The sequence below is a fragment of the Babylonia areolata genome, chromosome 2 (assembly GCF_041734735.1).
Source record: "Babylonia areolata isolate BAREFJ2019XMU chromosome 2, ASM4173473v1, whole genome shotgun sequence".
Lineage (NCBI taxonomy): Eukaryota > Metazoa > Mollusca > Gastropoda > Neogastropoda > Buccinidae > Babylonia > Babylonia areolata.
Window position 1 is genome coordinate 66,956,466 of NC_134877.1, and position 25,438 is coordinate 66,981,903.

Genomic DNA, 25,438 nt, shown 5'->3' on the forward strand with positions numbered 1-25,438 from the left:
ACCTGCTCACAGCTCGCCCAATGTCGCATCCCGGTACGTCATTGGCTGAGAGCAAACTTGTGTTTCTGTTCCACAGTATTTAATTAATAGCTCTTTTGTTAGATCAGTAAACTACTAGTACTATATACTGGCAGAATCGTCTTAACTCCATCTTTAAATCTATTCCATTTATGTTTGCCTACGTGAAACTGATTTAACGCAGTTTGTAATTTTCAGCGACGAGCTCGTTAAAACTGACCCTGTTCAGGTGACTTAAATTAAGATTATAAATTCATCTTAAATAATCAACACTTCATTTTACACTCATTATAAAGTAGGCGTTGAGCTCTTTCTTTTGCAACTTATCCGATGCAAATCGGTTCAGTAATCATCTAGAAATCTGTCACTGAACACCTTGTAACAAGCACAGTTCTCATCAGATTTCTTCAGATTAGTGACGATTTGGTTTGCAGCCCACGTGATTGTCTTTGTAGTTCGCCTAATTTGTATAAATTGGCCGAGCGGGTGATGAGTGGTCACTTCCACACCCGAGCCAGCCGCGGCCAGCACCTGCTCCCTTTGTCTCTTGCTGTGTAGTGGTCAGTGTCGTTCCCACAACAGCATCTCGCTACGTATGGCTGTAAGTACTATTGTGTAGAACGTGTTGACTTGTGAAAGGTATTCTTCGACACAGTACTTGTGTTCATATAAGTATGTTCAGTTGTTGCTTTGTTCAGTTAATTCTTTGTTTAGTTATGGCTTTGACATGTTAGGCACAGCTCGGCTATGACTGATCTAGAAAATCGCCATGTCGTCATATGTTCGTAGAAGTATTCCATTTGATTCTTTTTACGTCAGTCAATGACGTCTCGGGACACAAGAAAGTCTGTTCCAGAATGTTCTAGGGGATGACTCATTCTCTCTCATCTGCTGTCACTGAAGGTTAGGTTACTTATCCCCGCTTCAGCGGAGACGATTTAAATGTTGAGCGCAAGCTTAGCTATGCTCATATTTGGCTTCGATGCAACGGATAACTTGTGTAAGTTCATTCTCCACTTAATGGTTAAGCCATGATGGTGCTTCACTTACTCTCTGGTCTATCAGGTTGCCAGTATTATATCTAAGCCACTGATTCTCCATCTTGTTTACTATTCAGGTATTATCTTACATGCTGATCTCGGTTGTACTGCTACAGTGTGCTCAGTACTCTAAGATGTGTGTAGTATTCTGTTGAGGTGATTACAAGATAGTGTTTGATTAATATCAGTTATTGGTTAAAACCACCTGATATGCATCAGTCTGTTGATTGTAAGTTAGTTATCATGCTCTCTCCTATACGGCTTATTCCCGTATAGTGCTACATGATAAACTTGCTTCATTTGAGTCACTTTGACACAGTATGAGCTTTTTGAGTCCAGACCAAGTAAGTCTTTCCAGCTCAGTTATCATGCTTTCTCCTATACGACATACTCCGGTATAGTGCCACATGATGATTGATTCATTTGAGTCGCTTTAAATTTAATACAGCTGAAATAGTTTTCCATGGATTAGGTTGTTTGGTTACTTTACTAATTAAGTATAACCCTAGCCCTTTAGTTGCATGGTCTTGGGGACCAGGTGAAGAATAACAGACATGTTGCTTTTATGAGTTTACTGTGTATGTGTACTTGATAGTGAGTATATTTTATAAATTATATGTTAAATATTTTATGTACTAAGTTTGGGGTTTGATTTCCCATTTGGAGTTGATAGGATGAGTTTGTTGTATTTTGATAATTATGTTGTTATTATTTACTATAAGGTATGTTAGTATCAATGGTACTTGACTAAGGGAGTTGCATATAGTTGTTTTGGGCAAATACCAAACCCAGAGGTAGGCACAGCACTGTGTATGCTCCATGCTACCCACATCCATGAATGACTGACTTCCCACTTATGGTGCTTCCAGTGTTCATGTATTGTAGAATATGGTTTTTGTGTTTCGGTTTGGTTTTGTTTCCCTCCTTTATACTTTGTTGATGCGGGTACTCTACCAGTCTTGGTCTTTGCCTCATGTATGCTCATTGTTATACGTACATGCAATGTTGACATTGTATTTATGGCTTTTATTTGTTTGTGTCTTGCAGGCACTGTTTTCCTGTATGTAATAGCTGTAGCAAATAAACAATTGAAAGGGCGTCCGCTTTCATATGCTCCTGCCTGCACGAGAACCTGCTATCTTCTACTATTCCTCATTCCACTCCAACCGTACCCTTATCCCCTGTCCTACCCTTACCCCTATCTCCACTCCACTCCAACCCTACCCTTACCCCGAGTCCATCACATACATATATAGACACATATACATAAAAAAGAGGGAATTGTCTGAATTAGGGATCGAATCGTTCTCTCAACAACTCGTTTTAAGAAAGACGGAGGTCCTGTCGTCTCGTGCCCTACCCCCTACCCCCGTAAATTTTAATATCCGTGCATGATGAATGCCTACAGTCCTTCTGTCTCACCTTTCTCCTACCTGACAAACCACCCGCCCACCCACCCGTTTTCATGCTTGCGCAGCTACACGCAAACACACATGCATTGACACACGCACGTATGTGTATGCACACTTGCGCGCACGCAGTCACCGCAATATACAGCGCCTAGCGACTGTGCTTTTCATTTTGCATGAATTATGTATTTGTCCCAGTGTTCAAGCGGAGATCGATCAGTGTGTGTGTGTGTGTGTGTGTGTGTGTGTGTGTGTGCACGCGTGCGTGAGTTTGTGCACATGCACGTGTGCATTTTTCGTGCATGCATGGATATGCATGCACGCCTCAGCACGGGTTCAAACAGATACAGATAGGCTTACATAAAATCAAACTTTGTGCCAACCCAGTTGGGTTCACTCAATACATTACCCACACAATTGACCTCAGCTAGATTTGCCACGTTGGGGTTGTGTGTTAGTGTGTGTGTGTGTGTGTGTGTGTAGCTGATTGGGTCGGATAGGGGAAAAGAGGGTGCTGGTGGTAGACTCCCTTGGATGTGCATTCAACCGTGACACAACCCTGCTGAGTTCAGCATTCCATACAATATGATAATTGACGCAACGTGGAGGGAGAGTGGGCCGAGGTGGTGGGGGGAGGGTGTTGAGGGCCGCAATATCAGAGGTGGGCGGGTGGAGGTGGGGGGCAGGTTGGGGGGAGGGGGGGTTAGGACAAGTTGCCCTTTTCCGACCACGGACTTGTTGTTCGTGTTTTGCGTGCTGTGTTTTGTTGATACGGAGACGTGGGTGACGACACAGCAGGCTGGGAGGAGGTGTGTGTGATAAGGGGGCGTGTCTGGGTTGGGGGACGAGTGAGCAGGTAGTGAGGTATGACGAGCAACAGGGTGAGGGTGGTATCAGGCAGGAGGGTGGGAGATTGAGGCGGGGGGGAATGGGGGGAGGTTGAGAAGGGGTGGTGTGTGTCTGTGTGTGTGTGTGTGTGTGTGTGTGTGTGGAGGGGGGTGGGGGTTGAAGGGGGTAGGTCAGCCACGTTGGCGAATGCATAATAAATCAGGCGCTGATATCCAGTTTCCATGCAGTCCTGTCGGCCGCTTGCCGAGAGAAAGACAGAAGGAAGGAAGGGAGGGTCTGAAGAAGTGGCGAGAGCAGTGAGCAGAAGGAAAGAAGAGCAACTCTCGACTTTAACGGTTTGAGTGAGGGGTGCAGAAAACTTGGCAGGTATGAGTGTTTCCATGTGGTTGCTTCCTTTGTTTCATGTGATTGCGCAGCTTTCCAAAGTTATTTCCCTTCTTTTGAAGATGCTACTGCTGATGTCAACATCGGTGTTATAATGATAGGCATAGCAGTCAAGAGGTTAAACAGTTGGGGTTTTTTTTTAAAGGAGAGAATTCGTAGTTTGCTAGGGTATTGACTCATGTGTGTGTTTATACACAGTGTGAGTCTGTATAAAGGCCACCCTGTGTTTAGGTTGTCATTATGAAAGTATGTATGTATGTATGACTGCATGTGTGTGTGTGTGTGTGTGTGTGTGTGTGTGTGTGTGTGTGTGTGTCCTTTGTAGACTTGAATAAATCATTATTAAAATTTCATTTCTTTTTCACATTTTTTTTCTTTTTCACAAAATGACTCAGTCGAGTGGTGAAGACAACGTCACTATCTAAAACTTTAATGATCTGAGTAGGGTAACTTAGTTTCATTTCTTTTTCACATTTTTTTTTCTTTTTCACAAAATGACTCAGTCGAGTGGTGAAGACAACGTCACTATCTAAAACTTTAATGATCTGAGTAGGGTAATGCTTCCAATCCACCAACCGTAATTTTGCCGAAAGAAATTGAGTAATTATCGTGAACATTATGTTCCGATTTTTCAAAGCCAGAAAGCCATGTTGAAAACATTGCATAAAAGTTTGAAACTTTGATCAAGATATATAGTATGTGGGAGAACGTGTCCGATCTGATGATGATAACTTTTTTTGACACAAGAACTGGACTTGTCCGAAGTTATTGTCATGTATATTATGCCCGAAAATCCGTTTGTCGATATTGTAACGATTTGTCGATGCCGGAAGTGGTATTGAAGACCAGGGAAGTTTGAAAGTTCGACAGATCTATGTAATGATCGCAAAATTATGAAATGCCAATTGACATGGGCAGCTTGTGGACCCGTTCCATTTGCAGCACACAGTTTTTGTTTTGACAGTCATTTCTGCATTTATCTGCATTGATAGGTAGGCTAGTTTGTGACTGTTACCCCTCAACTATATTAACGATAAGGCGTAACTAACAGGTAGATTGAAAATATATTTTTCTCTTCCAAAATAGTTTCTTCGAATCGAACATTAATTCCATACCAGTTTTCCAAGGCGTGACACCACATCTGAATATAATCATTTTGTAATTTATGTCTGACATTAAATAAACATGGATTGTGATTGTTCCAAAATGACTGTGAATCCCAAAGACAATCATCAAACCCAGGTTCTGTTATAACATTTCTGAAACAATAAACAATGCCCATGGCCATGTTGAGGATGGGGGTGTGTGGGGGAGGGGGGGGGGGCGAGAACGAAAAAAGAAAAGAAAAGAATCCCTTCAACAGAAGTAACAAAATATCGTACTCACACACAAGCAGTTGGTTACGACAGAACTAACCGTAAAAGACAGCTTGTCGTTTGGCGTCGGAGCACTGACAAACCGTTGGTTCAATGCATTGATTCTACACAGCTGCAAGTTGTTTATAGCTCACTTTGCTCCCGCCACCACTACTACCCATGCAATATAGCATGAATCATAGCAAATGTTCATTAGGCATACTGATTGAGTTCAACAGATGTGACACGTTTACTGAGTAAAAGAGCGGTCCTTGACCATCATGTGATCAGTCGATGGGATTACTGACTGGTGTGAATGCTCTCCATGTAGGTATACGTGTGAGTCTCCTGTCTGCCTCTTTATAGATATATTATGTTTCTCTGTTAAGCAGAAACTTACTAAGATTTCGGTTCGGTTTGTTAGATCGGTTTTCCCATATATTGTATCTGGCTGCATGGATTTGCGTGTTTGTGTGTGTGTGTGTGTGTGTGTGTGTGTGCGTGTGTGTGTTTGTGTGTGTGTGTGTGTGTGTGTGTGTGTGTGGAGAGAGAGAGAGAGAGAGAGAGAGAGAGAGAGAGAGAGTTTGTGTGTGGAGAGATATGTTTTAGAGTGTCTGTGTGGAGGGATATTAAAGACTGTGTAGACATGGTTCTCTCTGTCTGTCTGTCTGTCTCTGTTCTGAGGGCTGGATGTAAAGAAGTAGGTATATATGCATGCTTATTCCACTTCCCTCATTAAAAAAACAACATTCGTTCGTCCACTCGTTATTTCTCTCTCCCATCTATCTGCTGTGTGTTTATATACCTACATGGGGATGCATAATTATGTGCATGTCAGTGCCCGTCTGTTTGTTTGTATATCCGTGTGTTTCTGCACGCTGAATCTGCCTGACAAAGCTGTTTTTCTGTGTATTCATGACCCTGTGACTTTGACTCACAGCTAGAGGCGAAGCTATGTTGCCTTAGTTGAGTCACACCTGCAAAGGTAGACAGACCTCAAATCCACTCCACACCTACATCTCAACACACATCACACCCCCTCACCTCATACCCACACCTACACCTCAACACACACCACACCCCCCTACCCCATACCCACACCTACAGCTCAAGACACACCACACCCCCCTACCCCATACCCACACCTACAGCTCAAGACACACCACACCCCCTCAACCCCATACCCACACCTACACCTCAACACACACCACACCCCCTCGACCCATACCCACACCTACAGCTCAACCCACACCACACCCCGTCAACCCATACAACAACAACAACATAATAATAATAATACATGTTTTTCTGTAGCACGATATCCAGCACCAATGCTGCTCAAAGCGCCTTACATCATAGTTGACTATAAACATGCCTTAAAAAACCGTATCAACCGCTATCTGACAATGGAAAACATCCAGTGTGTTCATATGAATGCAATTGCGCAAAAGCACACTAAAGATGATAAAAGCTATGAACATCTCAACCCATGCGTTCAGTTGATAGCCTCCAGTGCTGCAACCAGCTATGTATATTGAAGTGCCATCATATGCATTGAAAATAATAATAATAATAATAATAATAAAACATAGCAAACAGGCGGAGAAAAAAGAATTAAGCCTGCTGTTTCGCACACGCTGCCTCTCTCGATCGCCTTTGTTGCTCGCACTTTCGGAAAGCCAGTCAACTTAGAGAGCACAGATCATGTGACGCTATAAGTTATGTGAGCACAGAACTCTACAGTGCAAGGCTGAGGTCTTGGTGGTGGTTTCAAGTTAGCTTACGCTTCGTCCTTTGAGGAAGGTGGAGCACAGCAGGATGTTAGCGCAGTCAGTTTTTTTTTTTTTTTTTTTTTTTTTTTAAGCAAGCCAAGTCGTTCACGCTCTGTTTGCCAAGTAGCACAGTCCTCATGTTGCATGCAATGAACTGGTTGATCGTCCACAGATTAAATACCCCCCCCCCCCCCCCCCATCCCCCCTCCAGGACACACTGACACGCAGACGACACACAGGCACAGGCGAGGGAAAACGTGCAAAGAAGCCAGGCTGGTCACGCCCCACTTCACGGCCAGTCTTTGTCTTCATCTGTACTTTGCATTGTTTTGCACAATGCGGCTAATGTTTGTGTTTGTGTTCATCTGTACTTTGCATTGTTTTGCACAATGCGGCTAATGTTTGTGTTTGTGTTCATCTGTACTTTGCATTGTTTTGCACAATATGGATAATGTTTGTCTTTGTCTTCATCTGTACTTTGCATTGTTTTGCACAATATGGATAATGTTTGTCTTTGTCTTCATTTGCACTTTGCATTGTTTTGCACAATATGGATAATGTTTGTCTTTGTCTTCATCTGTACTTTGCATTGTTTTGCACAATATGGATAATGTTTGTCTTTGTCTTCATCTGTACTTTGCATTGTTTTGCACAATATGGATAATGTTTGTCTTCATTCGCACTTTGTATTGTTTTGCACATCAGTGGAAGATTTGTATCTTTGTCTTCATTTTGTAGTTTGCATTCTTTATTTGCATGTGGAAGATTTTTGTCTTTGTCTTTATTTGTACTGTGCATTATTTTGCACGTGGAAAATTTTTGTCTTCATATGTAGCGCTGTTTTGCATGTGGAAAATTTATTATGTTTGTCTTCACTGATATATTGCATTGTTTTGCAGAATACGGAAGATTGTCTGTCTTCTTTGTACTCATTATTTTGTACTCTGCAATGTTTTCAGTATGGAAGACCTTACCTTACGGTCGAAATTCGTCACTTTCATATCTCGTTTTGGTGTTGAAAAACCGATGTTTTCGTTTCCGTCCATTCAGCGAGGAGAGTACTACAATTACCTGAAAGTTGTTTTTCATTTCTGAGATAGAAGTCTGAGTGCTATGGTTGTCTTTTTGTAGGGTGTGTGTGATGAAGCAAAATTCAAGTCCTAGAGTATGATTGAGAACTGTCTGCTCCTGCATGGAATGTGAAAAGGTTGAAAGAAAACCTGAAATAACGGAAGACGTATTTTGATATAACTGATCTCATTGTTAGAAAATTCTAATGTTATGATAATTATCGACCCTGAGTAAAGCCTGTTTACCACGGAATTTAGAAGGATGTATAACAGAGATTACACCCCCAGGAAAAACAAAACAAAACAAACAACAACAACAAAACAAACAAACAACAACAGCAGCAGCACACACAAAAAGAAAACAGAAAAAGTAAATAAACAAATCTAAACCTAATGAAATAAATAAGATGGATAATACAACAACAAGAACAGCAACAACTACTACTACAATAACAACCAACTATCAAAACTGTAGAAGGTGATTTTATGAAAAGTAAACGCTTCCAGCTAGGACGAAAAGCTAAGTAGGCACTTAACCACTGCCATGTGTGTTCTTGACATGGACAGGACGGAGAGGAGTGTATATAGGGTGGGGAGATGTTTAACGTTCTAGTGCTTTTTGAAGAGGGCCTAGGAAGAAATCATTTCAGAATGACACTTGTGTGCAGAATGGCTGAGCTCGAGAGAGTGAGAGAACAAAAAGGGAAGAGAGAGAGAGAGAGAGAGAGAGAGTATAACGTGCGACCACACACACACACACACGCACACACACACACACACACATGTCTTGAGTAAACACGAAGACTATTGAGAGCCAAAGTAAAAGAAAGAACAAACGAAAAATGGGGAATCGTGACATACAGCGAAACACATTCGCAACAACAGAGGGGTGAGCGGACTGGGTGAGGTGGTGAACGGGTGGGATGTGGGGGAGGCGATATCCTATTGCAGCGGCTTTCTGCCCTTGGGGCATAACAACCTAAAATGGATACACCGTTTTCCTCTTTCTTCTTGTCTTTTCTTCTTCTTTTTTTCTTCTTTTTTTTCTTTTCTTTTCGACCAGGAATAGATTGAATTACAATACACATAATGCAGTACAGTACACACCAGAACAGTTACAAGAGGTGATTTTGCACAAAATACGTAGGCCACACGTGTGCACTTGCATGCACATACACACGAATGCAAGCGCGTTCACACACAGACACACGCGCGCGCGCGCACTCACAAACACACACATGTACACGCACACGCACACACACACACACACACAAATTGCGTGAAGAGGGGAGATGTGAGAGAGAGTTGGTTATTTGGGAGAGGTGGGTGGGGAGGGTTGAAGGGAGGGGAGGCCGGGGGGTGGGGGTGGGGGCTGGCGGTTGAGGGGGAGCTGATGTGGACATAATTATATTCATTAGGCTATTGTATAGCCTGTTACGAAAAGGGTAAGGCCGCCACTTTATTTCGAGAAATAATCTCCAAGTGTAAACGGCGAACTACAGAAGCAGAAGTTATTCCTACACAATGGCGTCAGTGCACCTAGAATGTGTTATTTTCAATTTCTAATCGCCATGTTAATCATATTTATCATTATTTCTGGACGTAGGATGAAACCAAAGCTCCCACAATGTGTTGTTATTGTTATATTGTTCATCATCATCATCATCATCATCATCATCATCTTTTCCGCAGGATGAAATCGGAGAACCACTGGTGAGTTGAAAACGACAAAAAAGGGGTCACAATCTTTACTACATGTAGTATGGGTCACAATCTTTTCTGCAAGCAGTATGGGTCACAATCTTTACTGCAAGTAGTATGGGTCATAATATTTACTACAAGCAGTATGGGTCATAATATTTACAAGTAGCATGGGTCACAATCTTTACTGCAAGCAGTATGGGTCACAATCTTTACTGCAAGTAGTATGGGTCACAATATTTACTACAAATAGTATGGGTCATAATATTTACAAGTAGCATGGGTCACAATCTTTACTGCAAGCAGTATGGGTCACAATCTTTACTGCAAGTAGTATGGGTCACAATATTTACTACAAGTAGTATGGGTCATAATATTTACAAGTAGCATGGGTCATTGTAGTATGGGTCACAATCTTTACTACAAGTAGTATGGGTCACAATCTTTACTACAAATAGTATGGGTCATAATATTTACAAGTAGCATGGGTCACAATCTTTACTACAAATAGTATGGGTCATAATATTTACAAGTAGCATGGGTCACAATCTTTACTGCAAGTAGTATGGGTCACAAACTTTACTACAAGTAGTATGGGTCACAATCTTTACTACAAGCAGTATGGGTCACAATCTTTACTGCAAGCAGTATGGGTCACAATCTTTACTACAAATAGTATGGGTCATAATATTTACCACAAGTAGTATGGGTCACAATCTTTACTGCAAGCAGTATGGGTCACAATCTTTACTGCAAGCAGTATGGGTCACAATCTTTTCTGCAAGTAGTATGGGTCACAATCTTTACTACAAGCAGTATGGGTCACAATCTTTACTACAAGCAGTATGGGTCACAATCTTTACTGCAAGTAGTATGGGTCACAATCTTTACTGCAAGCAGTATGGGTCACAATCTTTACTACAAATAGTATGGGTCATAATATTTACCACAAGTAGTATGGGTCACAATCTTTACTGCAAGCATTATGGGTCACAATCTTTACTACAAATAGTATGGGTCATAATATTTACCACAAGTAGTATGGGTCACAATCTTTACTGTAAGCAGTATGGGTCACAATCTTTACTGTAAGCAGTATGGGTCACAATCTTTACTACAAATAGTATGGGTCATAATATTTACTACAAGTAGTATGGGTCACAATCTTTACTGCAAGTAGTATGGGCCACAATCTTTACTGCAAGCAGTATGGGTCACAATCTTTACTACAAATAGTATGGGTCATAATATTTACCACAAGTAGTATGGGTCACAATCTTTACTGCAAGCAGTATGGGTCACAATCTTTACTACAAGTTGTATCGGTCATAATATTTACCACAAGTAGTATGGGTCACAATCTTTTCTGCAAGTAGTATGGGTCACAATCTTTTCTGCAAGTAGTATGGGTCATAATCTTTACTGCAAGTAGTATGGGTCACAATCTTTACTGCAAGTAGTATGGGTCACAATCTTTTCTGCAAGTAGTATGGGTCACAATCTTTACTGCAAGTAGTATGGGTCATAATCTTTAGTGCAAGTAGTATGGGTCACAATCTTTACTGCAAGTAGTATGGGTCACAATCTTTTCTGCAAGTAGTATGGGTCATAATCTTTAGTGCAAGTAGTATGGGTCACAATCTTTACTGCAAGTAGTATGGGTCACAATCTTTACTGCAAGTAGTATGGGTCATGATCTTTACTACACGTAGTATGGGTCACAATCTTTACTGCAAATAGTATGGGTCACAATCTTTACTGCAAGTTGTATGGGTCATAATCTTTACTACAAGTAGTATGGGTCACAATCTTTACTACAAGCAGTATGGGTCACAATTTTTACTACAAGTAGTATGGGTCATAATATTCACCACATGAGTATGGGTCATAATCTTTTCTGCAAGTAGTATGGGTCATAATCTTTACTACACGTAGTATGGGTCACAATCTTTACTGCAAATAGTATGGGTCACAATCTTTACTACAAGTAGTATGGGTCACAATCTTTTCTGCAAGTAGTATGGGTCACAATCTTTACTACACGTAGTATGGGTCACAATCTTTACTGCAAATAGTATGGGTCACAATCTTTACTACAAGTAGTATGGGTCACAATCGTTACTGCAAATAGTATGGGTCACAATCTTTACTACAAGTAGTATGGGTCACAATCTTTACTGCAAGTAGTATGGGTCACAATCTTTACTACAAGTAGTATGGGTCACAATCTTTTCTGCAAGTAGTATGGGTCATAATATTTACCACAAGTAGTATGGGTCATAATCTTTACTACACGTAGTATGGGCCATAATATTTACCACAAGTAGTATGGGTCATATTTACTGCACGTAGTATGGGTCACAATATTTACTACAAGTAGCATGGGTCACAATCTTTACTACAAGCAGTATGGGTCACAATCTTTTCTGCAAGTAGTATGGGTCATAATATTTACTAAACGTAGTATGGGTCATAATATTTACCACAGGTAGTATGGGTCACAATATTTACTGCAAGTAGTATGGGTCATAATATTTACCACAAGTAGTTTGGATCATAATATTAACCACAAATAGTATGCGCCATAATATTTACCACAAGTAGTATGGGTCACAACCTGTACCACTAGCAGTATGGGTCACAATATTTACTACAAGTAGTATGGGTCATAATATTCACCACATGAGTATGGGTCATAATCTTTTCTGCAAGTAGTATGGGTCATAATCTTTACTACACGTAGTATGGGTCACAATCTTTACTGCAAATAGTATGGGTCACAACCTGTACCACTAGCAGTATGGGTCACAATATTTACTACAAGTAGCATGGATGACAATCTTTACTACAAGCAGTATGGGTCACAATCTTTTCTGCAAGTAGTATGGGTCATAATATTCACAATCTTTACTGCAAGTAGTATGGGTCATAATCTTTACTACACGTAGTATGGGTCACAATCTTTACCACAAGTAGTATGGGTCATAATCTTTACCACAAGTAGTATGGGTCACAATCTTTACTGCAAATAGTATGGATCATAATATTTACCACAAGTAGTATGGGTCATAATCTTTACTACACGTAGTATGGGCCATAATATTTACCACAAGTAGTATGGTTCATAATTACTGCACGTAGTATGGGTCATAATATTTACCACAAGTAGTATGGGTCACCATCTTTACTACACGTAGTATGGGCCATAATATTTACCACAAGTAGTATGGGTCATAATATTTACTAAACGTAGTATGGGTCATAATATTTACTAAACGTAGTATGGGTCACAATATTTACTGCCAGTAGTATGGGTCATAATATTTACCACAAGTAGTTTGGATCATATTATTGACCACAAATAGTATGCGCCATAATATTTACCACAAGTAGTATGGGTCACAACCTGTACCACTATCAGTATGGGTCACAATATTTACTACAAGTAGCATGGGTCACAATCTTTCTTTACTACAAGCAGTATGGGTCACAATCTTTTCTGCAAGTAGTATGGGTCATAATATTTACCACAGGTAGTATGGGTCACAATCTTTACTGCAAGTAGTATGGGTCATAATCTTTACTACACGTAGTATGGGTCACAATCTTTACCACAAGTAGTATGGGTCATAATCTTTACCACAAGTAGTATGGGTCACAATCTTTACTGCAAATAGTATGGATCATAATATTTACCACAAGTAGTATGGGTCATAATCTTTACTACACGTAGTATGGGCCATAATATTTACCACAAGTAGTATGGTTCATAATTACTGCACGTAGTATGGGTCATAATATTTACCACAAGTAGTATGGGTCACCATCTTTACTACACGTAGTATGGGCCATAATATTTACCACAAGTAGTATGGGTCATAATATTTACTAAACGTAGTATGGGTCATAATATTTACTAAACGTAGTATGGGTCATAATATTTACCACAAGTAGTTTGGATCATATTATTGACCACAAATAGTATGCGCCATAATATTTACCACAAGTAGTATGGGTCACAACCTGTACCACTATCAGTATGGGTCACAATATTTACTACAAGTAGCATGGGTCACAATCTTTCTTTACTACAAGCAGTATGGGTCACAATCTTTTCTGCAAGTAGTATGGGTCATAATATTTACCACAGGTAGTATGGGTCACAATCTTTACTGCAAGTAGTATGGGTCATAATCTTTACTACAAGTAGTATGGGTCATAATCTTTACTACACGTAGTATGGGTCACAATCTTTACTACAAGTAGTATGGGTCACAATCTTTACCACAAGTAGTATGGGTCACAATCTTTACTGCAAATAGTATGGATCATAATATTTACCACAAGTAGTATGGGTCACAATCTTTACTGCAAGTAGTATGGGTCACAATCTTTACTACAAGCAGTATGGGTCACAATCTTTTCTGCAAGTAGTATGGGCCATAATATTTACCACAAGTAGTATGGGTCACAATCTTTACTGCAAGCAGTATGGGTCACAATCTTTACTGCAAGTAGTATGGGCCATAATATTTACCACAAGTAGTATGGGTCACAATCTTTACTGCAAGTAGTATGGGTCATAATCTTTAGTGCACGTAGTATGGGTCACAATCTTTACTGCAAGCAGTATGGGTCACAATCTTTACTGCAAGTAGTATGGGCCATAATATTTACCACAAGTAGTATGGGCCATAATATTTACCACAAGTAGTATGCGCCATAATATTTACCACAAGTAGTTTGGGTCATAATATTTACCACTAGTAGTATGGGTTATAATATTTACCACAAGTAGTATGAGTCATAATATTTACCAATAGCAGTATGGGTCATAATAATTACCACATGTAGTATGGGTCATAATCTTTACTATAAGTAGTATACTATTCATAAATGCATGAAAACGCCATTAGAATAGGTCCTTGAAAATAGGATACTAAAACAGGAAATAGAAAATAACTATTTATTATAAGTAGTATGGGTCACAATCTTTAATATAAGTAGTATCGATTCAAAAATGCACGAAAATCGCCATTAAAATATGTCCTCGAATATGGGATACTAAAACAGGAAATATGAAAAAACACTGTCTACTATAAATAGTATGGGACACAATCTTAACTGCAAGCAGTATCGATTCAAAAATGCACAAAAATCGCAATCAAAATAGATCCTTGAATTTGGGATACTAAAACACGTAATCGAAAATTACTGTCAACTGTAAGCAGTATGGGTCACAATCTTTACTATAAATAGTATCGATTCAAAAATATCCGAAAATCGCCGTTAAAATAAGTCCTTGATTTTGGGATACTAGAACAGGAAGTAGAAAAAACAAAACAAACAAAAAAACAAACCAACCACCACTATTTAATATAAGTAGTCTGGGTCACAATCTTTACTGCAAGCAGTATCGATTAAAAAATGCATGAAAACGCCATTAGAATAGATCCTTGAAAATAGGATACTAAAACAGGAAATAGAAAATAACTATTAATTTTATTTTCAGTAGTTTGGGTCACAATCTTCACTATAAGTAGTAAAGGTTAAAAATGTATGAAAATCGCCATTAAAATAGGTCCTTGATTTTGGGATACTAATACAGGAAAAAGAAAAAACAACACCACTATATACTATAAGTAGTATGGGTCACAATGTTTACTGCAAGCAGTATCGATTAAAAAATTCACGAAGATCGTAATTGAAATAGGTCCTCGAATTTGGGATACCAAAACAGGAAATATGAAAAAACAACAACAAAATAAAACAACAAACAAACAAACAAGAAAAAAAAAACCCACTACCTACTATAAACAGTATGGGTCACAATCTTTACGACAAGCAGTATCGATTCAAAAATGCACGAAAACGCCTTTAAAATAGGTCCTTAACAATAGGACACTAAAACAGGAAATAGAAAATTGATATCTTTTATAAGTGGTATGTGTCGCAATCTTTACAATAAGTAGTATAGATTCAAAAATGCACGAAAATCGCAATTAAAATTGATTCTTGAATTTGGGATACTAAAACAGAAGAAAAAAAACCCCCAAAAAACCCAACTCTATTTTGATATAGGTAGTATGGGTCACAATCTTACTGCAAGCAGTATCGATTTTTAAAAAAATGCACGAAAATCGCAATTAAAATAGGTCCTTGAATATGGAATACTAAAACTGGAAATAGAAAAATACCTCATCATCATCATCATCATCATGAACATTAACAACATCATCATCATCATCATCGTGATCATCATCACCACCATTTCTGGCAGCAGGATGGCGTCATTGGGCCGGTTCAACGTGGACCTGACAGGCAGGTTCAGCACCAGGCGACGCCTGATGTTCCAACGGAGTCTGGGCTACATTTTCAACAAGATGCAGAGATATGGATGGACCCCCGAGGAAATCGTGGCCGTCGTCAAAGACATGCTGGGGCTGAAAGGTGGGCAAGAAAAAGCATGGGAAACGAATCTGCAGGTGCAGGGAGCAGCATCGGAAAATAATAATAATAATCAGAATAATATTTTTTTTAAAGAAAAAAAAGAAGAAGAAGAAGAAGAAGAAGAAAAAACCCGTCCCAAGTTGTGTCGCCTTTCATGACATGCTCTCATGGTGACCTCAATTTCGACCCCCCCCCCCCCAGACCCCCACCTCCGCCTCCCCCTCCCACCCCAACCCCTTGGAGTGGTGTCTGTTATGGTCTTCCGTGTGGGTAGATTCATGGAGTACGGTCACCAGATAAACGTGGTGGCAGTCTCCACCCTGAGCGTGTTGTGGTGTGTGTGTGTGTGCGTGCGTGCGTGCTGTGTGCGTGTGTGTGTGTGTGTGTGTGTGTGTGTGTGTGTGTGTGCGCGTTCGTGCTCTGTGTGTGTGTGTGTGTGTGTGTGTGTGTGTGTGTGTGTGTGTGTGTGCGCGCGCGTGCGTGCTCTGTGTGTGTGTGTGTGTGTGTGTGTGTGTGTGTGTGTGTGTGTTTTGCTTTAACCAAACCGAAACTGGAACCAAAACTATATCTGCCCCTTCACTGTATTCTAATTTATCTACCTTTTTTTTTCGAAACTGGAACCGAAACAAGATCTTTCCCTTCAATATTTCTGCCTACCTTTTTTTTTTATTTTTTAAATTTTTTTTAACCAAATGGAAAGTGGAACTGGAACTGTACGTTGCAGAACCCGAAAAGCCCGAGCCTGAGCCGGGCCCTCTGGTGGTAGAGGGTGTGGACCTGAAGGTGGCCCTCAACACGGAGGCCCATCACACGGCCGAGTACGACCTGGTGGAGGAAGGGGACGACCCGCCGCTGGTTGTGCGCAGGGGACAACCCTTCAGTGTGCACGTGCAGCTCTCCAGGCCCTTCTCCGACAAGACGCACGAGCTCCGACTGCTCTTCGAGATCGGTGAGGGATGGATGGATGGGTAGATAGGTTGATATCCAGACCTTTCTCCGATAAGACGCGCGAACTCCGACTCGTCTTTGAGATTGGTGATGGATAATTTGCTAGTAAGGTAGATAGATAATACAAAGAAAGAATGTTAATAAATAGATGAATGAATAAATAGATACATACATAAATAAATAAATCAATATATAAATAGACACATACATACATACATACATAAATGAATGAATAAATAAATAAACAAATAAACACATAAATGAATACTGCAAATTTACATTACAGATAATGATAGCACCGATTCTCCACTGCCCATCGCCCTGTCTCTGCCAGTCTCTGTCTGTCTGTCTCTGTATCAAACTTTCCTTTGGTTGTTTCCACACCTACACACGCACTGATCGCTGTTTCCACAGGCGACTCGGCAACGGAGAGCAAGAAGACCCGGGCCCTGCTGAAGCTGTCCGAAAAGAACGAGGCAGGAAAGTGGGGGGTCAAGCTCGTCAAGCAGGAAGCCAAGACCCTGGAACTCAACGTGTTTACTCCCTCTGACTGCGTCGTGGGCAAATGGAATTTCACCGTGCGGCTGCTGAAGAAGGGAGAGACGAAACCAGTGTCCTCTCACCAGCAGAAGAAACCCGTCTACATCCTGTTCAACCCGTGGTGCAAAGGTGAGATTGTGACACAGGAACCGGAAGTTAGTAATCGGCTTCCGTTCAAAATAGTCAACTTCCGTTCACTTGTTGTTTCACACCATTTTTTTTTGGGGGGGTGGGGGGGTGGGGGGGGGAGGAATCTGTCCACATGGGCGAGTGTTAAAAGTGTCTGTGAAAGGCTAGGGTTTTTTTTGGTTTTGGTTTTGTTTCTTGTTTTTTTGCTGGTTTTTTTTTTCTTTCTTTCTGAGACACGTTCATTCCCTGTTGCATATGAATTTGTCGTCAGTTCGTTACAAATTTTCAGATTAGCATGCATTATACAAGGGATCAGAATGATCCTAAACAGTGATTGGTGGCATCAACACTGTAATGGTAGTGGCACTGTGGAGAGGTGGGGTGTGTGGACGTCACCAAAGCATCGGGACAGAAGGACATGCAGACTTTGGGTGTCCACATGAAGGAGCTGGCACAGTGTCAGCTTTTTGTCAGTGGAATGACATACCTCTTTTATCGTGTCTGTGTGTTATACTGGACACACACACTTCTGACGCCAGGGTTGGACAGATGTTTGGTCATACGCCTCTGACGTCCATGCCCCGAGTCATACAAGTCATGTGTGTGCGTGCGTGGTTGCGTGTGTGTGTGTGTGTGTGTGTGTGTGTGTGTGTGTGTGTGGGTGGGTGGTTGTGGGGTGTGAGTGTGCGTGTGTGGGCGTGTGTTCGGCGTGTGTGTGTGTGTGTGTGTGTGTGTGTGTGTGTGTGTGTGTATGCGTGTGTGTGCCCGCGCCAGAGGACGTGGTGTACTTGGAGGACAAAGAGGCGATGGCGGAGTACGTGATGGACGAGTCTGGCTGCATCTTCACTGGCTCCTTGTGGTGGTCAGAGGCCAGGCCCTGGCTGTTCGGGCAGGTAGCTGAACGGGGATGTTCCTGTCCTCTCTGTCCGTCTGTCTGTCTGTTTCGCTTAACTCTCCACCCCACCCACCCGACCCCCTATATCCTCATTACGCATCTCTTTGTGTTCGTCTGTCTGTGTGTTTCTAACTCTTCCCGTCTCTCTGTATCTGTCTGTTTGTGTGTCTAACACAAAATGACCAGTTGCCATTTATGAGAGCTGCAGTAAACTTAACAGCTTTGATTTCTAAATGCACATCCTGGACTGTTTATTTACTTATTAAAAAAATACATTGCACTTCTCAATTCGATTCCAACGGCATGGCTTCACTGGATAGAAAGAGGAGAAAAGGAAAACGAAACAAAGAAATGCGACACAACAAAATAATGCATTCACAAAGAAAAATCCCGTAGTTCTGACTTAGAAAATTGTGTATCCCTTCCGTCAGATCTTGTGTGTAGGTATACTCCATCTTCGTTGTTTGCGAACGCATATGACAGAAATATGAAGAAAAATTGCCAAAAAGTGTTGGGACGAGCACACAACCCTGCTTGACACCACTGCTTATTTGGAACGGGTCGGACACTGCTCCATTGTCGTAGACTGTGCTGTACATGTCCTTGTGAAAGGATTCGACTATGGCGAGTAATTTCGGGGGACAGTCTATCTTCCTCAGAAGTGTGAACAGTCCGTTCCTGCTCACTAGATCATAGGCTTTTGTCGGGTCAATGTAGGCAAGGTAGAGTGTTTGATTTTGCTCTCGGCATTTTTTACGTGCAGCTCTCTGACGGAGAATATCATGTCGATGGTAGATCTGCCTGCCCAAAACTCACACTGTGACTCTGGGTATATGCGTGCTGCCAGAACTTGCAGTCGGGTCAGGATGACTCTTGCAGAGGCTTTGCCGACAATGCTGAGTAGAGAGATGCCCCGGTAGCTGTTACAGTCGCTGCGGTCGCCCTTGTTCTTGTACAGGTTCACGATCTTCGCATCTCGCATTGGACACGCACGGTCGGCTGTAAAACACACCACGCTTACACAGCATCGATTGGCACAGTGACGGCAAGTCTGGTGATGGGACTGGTATCTTACAAGGTGCTCTTCACCCTTCAGTGCGCACAACAGTCTTCAACAACCTGATATGTACAGTGACTCTTACCATTTATGACGCAGTTGCTGGACTCAACGCGTGTAAAAACTAAAGTTGAAAACAGTTTGTGAGAGGGGGAGCAGGTTGTCAGTTCAGATTTTCGATTGTAATTTCGATCATAGTCCCGAACGAACTTCAGTCTGCAAAATGTTGATATTACAAGTAAACCAGAAAAATGCGTCCGTCCGCCGAAAATTTGCACCTCGTCACACACTCAGCACCAAACGACACTAGTGCAGGAACTTCTACACACCAAACAACGACGGTAACAAGATAGCTCGAACCGCAGTAAAGAGCAGGGGAGGTAATTAGATTAACTCCAACGAACCCACCACAGAGAGAGAGAGAGAGAGAGAGACTCACAACTTTTATTATCCGTTCAGCATAAAAGCCCTCTGGACAAGGGAGGATAACACTTCCATGAGAGAGAGAGAGAGAGAGAGAGAGAGAGAGAGAAGACAAGACAAGACCCTGGTTTATCTGTTAGGCCTCCGGCCCATAACAAAAGAGTGGGCCACGAACAAAATTATTACATAATGGATCAAATAGTGAGAACAATATATCAGTGCGCATGTGACTCTTACAATCTCTCTCTCTCTCCCTCTCTCTCTCTCTCTCAATGTGTCAATTTGCAAAAATAATGATACCCACAGTACAAGAAATAAAATAAAACAGTTGACTTTCTGTACATGAATATAAATGGGCTTATGTCAAAGCTGCATGATGATGATTTTGTTTCATTTATTTGTTCGTTTGACTTTGTTTGTCTTGTCGAAACATTTATTGATGAATTTGATTGTTCTGTTGTTGTTTTCTCTGGTTATAAAAGTTTCTGTATTCCAGCTGTTAAGCTTACAGCCAAAGGGAGGCGATCAGGAGGAGTGTTATGTCTTATCTAAAATGCATACTTGTCAAAATTATGTAAACAGGTTCCTGTTAAATCTAGCAATTTTTGCGCATTTATTATTGACCGAACTCTGCTAAGTTAGTGATGTTCTGTATGTATGCTGTTATGTACCACCTGAAGGTTCACCCTATTACACCTATTTTGATTGTGAAAATGGAATTTCATTACTTGATAATGTTTTGTCTGATTGTTTGTTGACATATGGGGATATACATATACTGTTGTGTGGGGATTTAAATAGCAGGATTTCCAGTGTTTCCCACCATTGTCCCGACATTAGTGATATATCAGATTCACAGCACGCAAGCCACCCAGTTAGTTTCAACAGGTTTTCTCAGGATCACGTAATGAATAATTATGGTAAACTGTTTTTGAATGTTTGCACTGCATTTGATTTGAATATTCTGAACGGACTGTGTCATGGCGACCGCCAAGGTTGCTACACTTACATTACAGATGCTGGTTGCAGTGTTAATGATTATTTTTTGATGTCATGTGATATTTTAGCATCGTTTGAAGATTTCTGTGAGATAAGAGTAGTCGAGCGAATAGATTCTGATTACAGGCCTGTGAAACTTACTGTCAGTTGTTTAAAAGTTAGAGGTGATTATAAGCAGAATGGTAGTACTATTAGTTATATGGTTGAAAAGTTTGTCTGGAACGAAAATTGTGCTGATGAATACAATGATAAGCTATGCTCACAAGAATTTCAGGAAAGAATTATTTTTGCAATTGGTTTAATTGATATTGATGTCAATTGTGCACTGAAAGTATTTAATACATGTTTTAAAAGATGCTGCAATTTGTATGAAGAAACGTGTACATTATAAGAATGTGCCGTGTTCTAAAAGAAACGTTAGTAGACTACATAATAAAATTTGATGTACATTGGACAAGGATGATGGTGATTGTTATTGTAGAGCTAGACAAGAGTATAAGCATTTGCACAAGAGAAAAAGAAAGCAATTTAATAATGTGTTGTTAACACAGTTAGTAGCATCTATAAGAAATCAGAAAGAATTTTGGAACACTGTATACAAGATATCAATGAAAAGAAACAACCAACTAACAATATCAGTATCGAAACTTGGTTTGATCATTTTAAGGCACTCTTTTAACAAATGACATCTGTTTGGATAATAGATTGCAACTTGAGAATGAAGAAGAAGAAATTAGTCTAAACCGTCCAGTTTCAAAAGAAGAGGTATTGTTTGCTTTAAGGAAATGAAAAAAAATTGTAAAGCTGCAGGGCCAGATGGCATTATTGGAGAACCGTTGAAGAATGCATGTAAAACAGAATCGATTTTCAATTTTTTCGTAACTTTTCTACATTCTCTTTTTGATTGAGGAATTTATCCAGAAGACTGGACTGAGTCTATTGTTCTGCCACTTTATGAAAAAGGTGATGTAAATAACCCCGGTAATTATAGAGGGAATTCTTTGTGTGATATAAGTAGTAAGCTGTATCGTACTATTATAAACCATAGATTTCAAGAATGGGTTGAAAAAAATAATCTTGCTGGCGACTATCAAGCAGGATTTAAGCATAACTGTTCCACAACATATCGTATGTTTACTTTGATGGCTTTTGTGCAGAAACAGTTTTCTCTCAACCGTAAATTGTATGTCGCATTAATTTATTTTGAAAAAGCTTTTGATTCTATTAATAGAACTATTCTTTGGCCTATCCTTTTAAAAGCTTGTATTCCTGGAAAACTATTAAAATGTATCATGAGCATGTATAATTGTGTAAAAGCTACGGTTAGGTGTGGAGGTAATATGTTTGATTATATTCAGTGTACTTCTGGTGTGAAGCAGGGTGACGTATGTAGCCCTATTTTATTCTCTCTTTTCATTAACGAATTAACTGCTGAGTTATTAGGTGTGGAAAACATGGAGCACAGTTTATCGGGGATATTTATACTTCTTTTGGCTGATGACGTGGTCTTGATATCTGAAACTATCGTTGGTCTACAAATACAATTCAACAGTTTATATCGTGCTGCTGCTTCACATCAGTTGAAAGTTAATATGTCAAAAAGCAATATTATTGTGTTCAGAAAGGCGGATTATTTGAGAATTAGGGAGAGATGGACATACAACGGAATACTTGTGCCAGTTGTGAATGTTTATAAATACTTAGGGATATATTTTTCAACGAAACTTAGATTTACTGTTGCATGTAAAGACCTTGCAAACAGAGCTAAACGTGCGTTGCTATGTATCACGCACAAATTATCTAGTTTAGAAAATTAGTCATTTGAATTATTCATGAAATTATTTGATTCTCAGATTCAACCTGTTGCACAGTATGGGGCTGAGATATGGGGTCTGTATGATTCAGCAATCCATTGTGAAAAAAATCATTTATTTGCATTGAAGAAATGTCTTGGAGTGGCTATGCAAACGCCCAATGATTTAATTTATGCCGAAACAAATCGATACCCAATATACGTGAATTCTGCTATCAAATGTATTTCCTACTGGTTGAAAATAATGCGTATGGAAGATGCAAGATTGTCAAAGAAAGCATACAATATGTTATACGATTTGGATATTAAAGGTAAGATAAACTGGGTGTCAGAAATTAGGGTAAAGCTACATGAAATGGGATTTGCATATGTATGGTTAAATCAGGGAGTAGAGGATATAAAGGGATTTATTCGTACACTTCGCACAAGACTTATTGACTACCGTTGGCAAGAATGGTCATCTCATATTTAAGATAGTGCTCTGTTTGATTTCTATAGACAAGTTAATTCGGCTCACTCTATTCCTGTTTATTTGTCTATGAACATGGATCAACACCTAAAATTCATAACCACAAGGTTTAGATTTGGAATTTCTGATTTGTTTGTACATTATTTTCGTTATAGACATAATGATAATGACCTACTTTGTCCACTGTGTAAAGGTGCGAAAGAGAATGAAGTTCACTTTGTGCTTTGCTGTCCTGTTTTAAATTAAATTAGAAATCAGTTAATTCATCCAAACTATCATTGGCAACCCTCCATGTTCAGATCAGATTATCTATTTTAATATCATCCACTAAGGAACCAGTTATCAAACAATTAGCAATTTACTTACATCAAGCTTTCAAAATCAGAAGTACAATATGTAGTTAAATGATTTGTGCTTGTATATGCATAAAAAGTTGGTATTTATGTTATTTATACCTCTGAATAACTTGTTTACATCACCCCTTCATGAGGGGCCATGGCCTATATTGAACAAAACATCCGTATCCCTCTCTCTCTCTCTCTCTCTCTCTCACACACACACACACACACACACACACACACACAAACACACATACACACACACACACACACATCTGTCTTCCTCCTCTCCCCTCCCTCACACACATGTATGTACGCATATACAGACCCACATACACAGGTGAAATGCAAAAATTGAAGCTGACAAAACTTACAAAATTAAAATTCGCAAGAATCGAACAAACATGATGACTGATACACCACAGTGCAACAAAATGCATACCTATACTCATCCATTCGTGTCCTGTTTTAGAAAATCTGCTTTCATGTTAAAAGCTTTGTATACCAAATTTGACAGCTTCGTTACTACGCATTCTGACACACCGGACATCAAAGCGGCAAATTTGAACAAGGTTGGATTTCTGTAATATTTGGCAGGTAAATGTTGTTCTCTTAGAGTCTGATAAACTGTACAAACCAAACGACTGTGATACTCTGTTTCAAGGGCTCTCTCTCTCTCTCTCTCTCTCTCTCTCTCTGTGTGTGTGTGTGTGTGTGAGAGAGAGAGAGAGAGAGAGAGTATTGATAGACACTAAACAAGTATCAGAATTTGAATACTACCAAAGGGATCAGTTTGGGATCAACTGTGTATCCTGAGCCTTTGTGTGATTTTCAGTTCACGGGCGACGTGTTGGACTGCAGCATTTACCTCTTGGATTCCTCCGACCTGAAGATGGAGGTGCGAGGAGACCCTATTAAGGTGGTGCGGAAGCTGAGCGCTATGGTAAGACCATTCCCTTGTCGTCACGTGAGTAACTTTCCTTGGACTGCTGCAATGTAGTCAATGGGATTGAATGTCATCCGGCTATACAGTGCCCAAAGTAGGGCGAATTATGTCAAGTGCTTGTCTTAAAAATGTATATGGTTCTTAATGATCGTTTTTATTTTCTTTTGAATTACTTCAACGGTCGGAAATCTTCAGCTGAAATGTAAGCACGTTTGTAAAAAAACAAGGAATAGTTGTTTGATTATTGTTCTTAAACCGTTTATGAGCTTTACGTTTGCGTATGTTCATGAGCTGGGCTTTATCTACGTAAATGAATGCTGTAAACAAATTCAGTGCTCCTGCGAGACCTAACCTCAACCTCAACCTCAGGCCCATAACGACAACGTAGTCGTTGGGGAAAGCCTGAGGACCGCAGACGCAACCTCCGTTCTCCATCTGTCTCTGTCGGCAGCCGCTGGCAGCAGCTCACGTGTGTGGAGTCCGGTCCATTGTTTGATGTTTTCATGCCAGTTCTTCCGCTGTCTTCCTCTTCTTCTCTCGCCCTCGATGGTGCCTTGCATGATTGTTTTGGACAAGCTGATGTGTCGAGTGTTGTGTCCAAACCATATCAGCTTGCGTTTTTTCACAGTTGAAAGGAGAGGTTCCTGAGGTCCAGCAAGGTTCTCAATTCTGCTCCGTACATGTTCACTGGTTCTGTGCTAGATCCAGGGAATTTGAAGGAGCTTCCTCAGGCATTTGTTCTCGAAGGCCTGAATCTTCCTTTCAGTTTCGGCCATGCCACGCAACCATACAGTACAATGGAGACTACCAGGGCTGATGAAAAAACACAAAAC

At 40.4% G+C, this 25,438-nt stretch overlaps 1 protein-coding gene across 2 annotated transcripts in view; it reads left to right on the forward strand.

Annotated features, from left to right (window-relative positions):
* The first annotated feature begins 3,525 nt into the window (after nucleotides 1-3,525).
* LOC143276526 (hemocyte protein-glutamine gamma-glutamyltransferase-like) overlaps nucleotides 3,526-25,438 on the forward strand; it is a 48,588-nt gene continuing 26,675 nt past the window's right edge. The window contains exons 1-6 of one of the 2 annotated variants that reach the window (XM_076581083.1): nucleotides 3,526-3,682; nucleotides 15,879-16,048; nucleotides 16,773-16,997; nucleotides 17,411-17,665; nucleotides 18,440-18,558; nucleotides 24,495-24,602. In XM_076581083.1, the coding sequence (XP_076437198.1) occupies nucleotides 15,883-16,048; nucleotides 16,773-16,997; nucleotides 17,411-17,665; nucleotides 18,440-18,558; nucleotides 24,495-24,602 (873 nt within the window). In that variant the 5' untranslated portion in view covers nucleotides 3,526-3,682; nucleotides 15,879-15,882. The remainder of the gene's footprint in view (nucleotides 3,683-15,878; nucleotides 16,049-16,772; nucleotides 16,998-17,410; nucleotides 17,666-18,439; nucleotides 18,559-24,494; nucleotides 24,603-25,438) is intronic. The other variant, XM_076581074.1, reaches the window with a different exon arrangement.